General features: G+C 32.6%; 1 protein-coding gene across 1 annotated transcript in view; it reads right to left on the bottom strand.

Annotated features, from left to right (window-relative positions):
- The window catches only part of LOC108903924 (probable G-protein coupled receptor CG31760), a 164,797-nt gene that overhangs the window by 19,406 nt on the left and 139,925 nt on the right, over nucleotides 1–5,466 (bottom strand). Inside the window, exons 9-10 of the mRNA XM_023457357.1 lie at nucleotides 2,731–2,840; nucleotides 2,319–2,533 (exon numbers count right to left, since the gene is read on the bottom strand). Of these exons, the coding sequence (XP_023313125.1) occupies nucleotides 2,319–2,533; nucleotides 2,731–2,840 (325 nt within the window). The remainder of the gene's footprint in view (nucleotides 1–2,318; nucleotides 2,534–2,730; nucleotides 2,841–5,466) is intronic.

The raw sequence follows: 5,466 nt of genomic DNA on the forward strand, positions 1-5,466 counted from the left end.
ATTGGCGTACTTAACTCGAATGACTGACATTTTTACCGTTACTAATTAATTGTTTGTACATAAGTTTCAACTTTAAAATCAAAATTCTTAATAAGTATTGGGCGGAATTATAAAATTTAAAGACTGTTGTAAAGAGAATTGTAAGAGCTTTCAAAAGAAATATTACTCAACCCCCAATGCCATTTAAATATTTTGGGGTGATGCTTACCCTTGCTTGGGGGTGAAAGTGGCGGAGTCAAAAATACCTGCAAAGAATGTCCCCTTTTAATCTAAAATCGACGGGTCTGAGCGTTTTTCTACAATCTTGACGCAGTTCTGAAAATGTCTCTGTTTCGTTTTCATTTGGCCACCCTGTATATGACGTCACATACGCCAAATAATAGGCAACATCGATTTTCGACCTTATGTACTTTGGAGTGCCAAAAAATGTCTTGTTTGTCATGACCTTCAATATTGCGATATTCTGGCAATATTAGAAATATTTAAGAAGTTTCAAACCCCAAGTGACAAACTAAAAGGATTATAGAATTTATATATTTAAATTTACAGAACAATATTGTCTTTTATAGTAATTAATAAATTAAAATTATGTCAATGTTACTGAGCATGCGTATTAAAGATAATTTCATGTAAGCGAAGTAGCTTCGCAAGGGAAGTTTGGTTATGGTTAAGAGTACGTCTATAATAAACCACTTGAAGAAAAAAACACTCGATAAACACACTGACACAGTACAAAACCAAGAAAAACAATAAAAATACTTAGTAGAACTAGCCCAGTCATTATAGACATGAAAGAGCCTGTTTCGGGAAAAAATACTAATAGAAGTTTCTCTGCGGAATATTGTTCGGAAACCGAAAATATCAAAAAATCAACTCGAGGCAAGTTGGGAAACTTTGTTTTAACAGTGGTCAAAGTTATGGAAAAGTGGTTTTTTGACTCACGTAAAAAAGCTATTATTCATAGCGAAAAAAAGTTTATACAAAAAAGGTAGGTATTAAGTGAAAAAAGTCCGATTAAATTCCGATAGTTTGTTTATGCACAAGAGCTCAAAAATGGTCGAAAATTGCCGTTTTTTCAATTGCTAATAATTAATGCAATTTTCATCTCAGACACTTGTAATTCAGGATTTTTGAGGCTTTTTACACCCTTAATAAGTGGTAAAATTTTAGCTCGAAAGCTTCATTGGTTTGGCGTTGGCAGAATTTATCTTGTTATCTAAGAAGATGCTATTTTCAATTTATTTTTCCCAAGCTCACAGGCGTTGTAGGGTTTTGATCATTAGTTGTTTTTGTACCTAAATAGTTGTATTGACATAGGCATTTACTGAGAATTTAGTTTTTCAAATTTAATTTGTTTAAAATTGACTGAAAAATGTTAATATTTATTAAATTGTTAAGATAAGTAATTATTATAAAATAAAATAGTAACCTCTATACTTTAGTTTTCTTCGAATTTAAAAAAAAAATCGTGGTAAGTTGATTAGAAGCTGAGATAATTTTTTTTTATTTAATCGCAGTGACCTTAATTATTAATATTAAGAGCCGAAATTTGGAGAGAGTATACATTAAGAGCTATATTTTCATGTCCTACATTAACATTAAGGTGAATTCAACTATTTAATTTCGAAAAAGAAGATAGCGGCGATGCGTTCTATTACTTGGTCTAGCGAACGAGTGGGGAAGGCGAGGCTTAGCATGCGCGCTTAACGATGTAATAAATATTAACATTTTTTCAGTCATTTTTAAACAAATTAAATTTGAAAAATTAAATTATCAGTAAATGCATATGTCAATACAACTATTTAGGTACAAAAACAACTAATGATCGAAACCCTACAACGCCTGTGAGCTTGGGAAAAATGAATTGAAAATAGCATCTTCTTAGATAACAAATTCCGCCAACGCCAAACTAATAAAGTTTTCGGACGGAATTTTTTACCATTTATTAAGGGTGCAAAGAGCTTCAAAAATCCTGAATTACAAGTGTCTGCGATGAAAATTGCATTAATTATTAACAATTGAAAAAAGCGGACAATTTCGACCATTTTTGAGCTCTTGCGCATAAACAAATTATCGGAATTTAATCGGACTTGTCTTATTTCATAGATTTATTTAATACCTATCTTTTTTGTATAAACCTTTTTTTCTCTATGAATAACAGTTTTTTTACGCCAGTCGAAAAACTACTTTTCCATAATTTTGACCATTGCTTTAACAAAGTTTCCCAACTAGTCTCGAGTCGATTTTTTTATTTGTTTATAACACGTTTCTGAACAATATTCCGCAGAGAAACTCAAGCCACTCAAAATCTAACCTACCTATAGCCAAGCTATGATCCCACCAGTTATATGTGCATTGCTTGAACCTTAGGCTATCGTTATCCATTATCTCCTCAGCGGTTGGCGTGTCCGAAAGCGTCCAGGTCCCCAGGTAGATCAGCATGACCAGGAGGATGGGCACCATCCACTGGAGCAGCTGTTTGTCCGTCAGTTTCACCTTGTGCGCAGATTTGACGCGGTACGTCAGGGAGACCCTTTGGGGAAGATTGTTTAATCAATATTGGTGGTCCAGTCTCTGATCGGGGTCAGTTTTTATTGCAAAGGGTGAAAAGTGAACATTTTAATTTGAACTAAAATAAAATTGGCGTTTTGGGACTTTGAACAAAGAAAGATTATGTTGGGTGGTAAATTTACGAAAAATAGTGAATGAGAAAGAAATATAGACGTTTACCTCCACGTTTTCATGAGCAGAGCGGTGTATGTAACGCAAAATCCCAAATGCCGAGACCATTTCGTGGCTATGCATGAGTACATGTCTAATACTGGAAATATGGCAGCCATCTAGATAAGAAAAAAAATATATTTAAATCGATAACAACAGCTGCGTGTACGGAAGGTGTCTAGATTTTTGGGGGAGTGGCTTGTATTTTTCCGAAGACATAGACAAAAAGTAGTTATGGGTGTTTTTTTTGGCAGATTTTTGTGTGATATGGATAAATTTTGTTTTTTCTATAACAAATGCTAAAGTATGCTTTACACAATTCAAATCAACAGATCAAGTAGCTTTTTAACCGCAAATGTAGATAAAGTAATAGTTTAACCACAAGGATGGAACCACTATTTATTCATATACATGGTAGAAAAGTACCGATGGTCTATCTGAAGTTACGTGAGAGCGATAAAGTAAGCCATAGAAATCCATGCGATAGAGAAGGATGGCTATAATGAAGGCGTCTCATAGTCACCTCACGTTTCGCCCTTCTAAGATCCACTTCTTATTTGTGGAAGGGCGAAATGGGCGTTGACTATTAGACGCCTTCATTATAGCCATCCTTGTCTACCGCATGGATTTCTATGGCTTACTTTATCGCTCTCACGTAACTTCTGATAGACCATCGGTACTTTCCTACACTGTATATGAATAAATAGCAAAACAAAATAAAGTATCTGATCTATCCTTATGGTTAAACTATTACTTTATCTACATTTGCGGTTAAAAAGTTAAAAGTTTACATATTCAAAGAGCCATATTTCCTTGATATTTATCACAAATGTTTTTCATTTGGAATAGTCTTTTATGTATTCAACGAAAATATGTTTTTAATATATTTATCATTTCACTATTTGTATAAACCGCCTTATTTGGCTTGAATACTCCATAGTTCACTAAAAATATTAATTAATTACATTTAAAGGCACTAAATAAAAACATAGTTCGCGAAAATTACAAATCGACACAAATACGTCAATTTATCGTGTTGCCGTTGTCTACCGTCCAAGAAAATAAATTAAATTAATAAAATATAAAATAATAAAATTCTAATTTTTTAAATATATTTCAAAATGAATGGATTGTGATAAAAACTAGCAAAGCGAGAATTTGGATGATGTAGAACTTGGAATTATTAGATTTCGGATAAAAAATCATTAATAATACAATGTTCCAAATTTGGCACCGAAAAAAAGAAAGAAATCATAACAGAGAAGAATTTGGGGAAGTCGTACCTTCCAAATACATGCCTTTTTAAGGTGTATTGACAAAATATTTGGGTGTCATTTGTTCTTTACTTATTATGGTATTAGTTTGTATATCTATAAATTGGAACACCCTAAATAACTATTTTAAAACACACATTGGCTACAACTTGTAGCAATTTATGCAGGTGTATAAAATAAAAGCATGGAGCAGGATAACAATGAATCGAAAATGAGCCGAGTACGGCTCTGTTAATAGCCGCATTTACCGAACTCTAGATCAAGTGGGAAACTAGTGGCGTGCTTTCCATATTGAAGCGGTTCTCAAAATGTACTCGTGGATGAACGAATTTAAAGAAAAATTGTAATACCTCCTTACACATTTATAATTTTGGAAAATGAAAGACTAGATTTATTTACCTCGTGAAATATACTCATAGTTAGAATATTAGAGATACATTTAGGATTTACAATGCATTGAAAAAAAAATTGGAAGGTTGATATAAACACATTTTCTTTCGCAATTTCACGATCTCATAACACAATTAAGTGTGTCATTGTATTTTTTCGTGTCACACAAAGAAAGAATAAAAAGAATAATTTTTGGCGAAGCAATTTTTTATTGTATAATAATATTATATAACATTTTATTTTTAATTCAAAAATTAAAAATGTACAGGATGTTTCAGGATTAAGTCGACAAACTTTAAGGAGATATTCCTCATAAAAAAAAATAAGAAAAAAATCAAGTATAAATTTTTTCCCAGAGACGCTTCATTTTCGAAATATAGGGCGTTAAAAATTTTTGAAAAAATTCGAATTTTTTAAATAACTTCTAAATGAAGAAGGCTATTTAAGCCAAATTTGGTATGACACATCTTATAAGATACCCATTTTTCCATAGAAGTAGAAGTCCCGCAAGCAACCAGTGGTGGAGTTGTGGGGACACAGACTCATTAAATTATAAAAAAAAAAACTAATACGGCCCTACTGAAAATAAAAAATGATGCTGTTTTTAGATAGAACAGTTTGTTATTGACTAAAAGTGTACATTCACTTTTTGTTTCTGATTCTTATAGTTTCATGGCAAAATTGATTTTTCGGAAGGGTGCTTCTGGATTTTGTCGATAAACTTTAGGAAGACGTTCCTCATAAAACCTAAAAAAATATAGTACCTATTAAAATTGGTCTTAGTCTCGAGTATGTGTGAGTCAAATAAGCCTTTGTGTCTTCTCTTCACCGCATTTGACACCGATGGATTATTTCGATTGGAGTGCTGTTAAACAAAAAGTCTACGAGGTGCCAATTGATACCTTAGAAGATCTAAGACAGCGAATAGTCCAAGCATGTCGAGAATTAACTCCAATTCAGTGTCGATCGGCCACTACCTCCATAATTAGAAGATGTCGTGCTTGTCTACAGTCCGGAGGCGCCCATTTTGAACAAAATATTTTTTAAATCATTTCATTTTTGATTCACTTTTCGCTTTGTC

The sequence above is a fragment of the Anoplophora glabripennis genome, unplaced genomic scaffold (genome assembly GCF_000390285.2).
Source record: "Anoplophora glabripennis isolate ALB-LARVAE unplaced genomic scaffold, Agla_2.0 scaffold111, whole genome shotgun sequence".
Lineage (NCBI taxonomy): Eukaryota > Metazoa > Arthropoda > Insecta > Coleoptera > Cerambycidae > Anoplophora > Anoplophora glabripennis.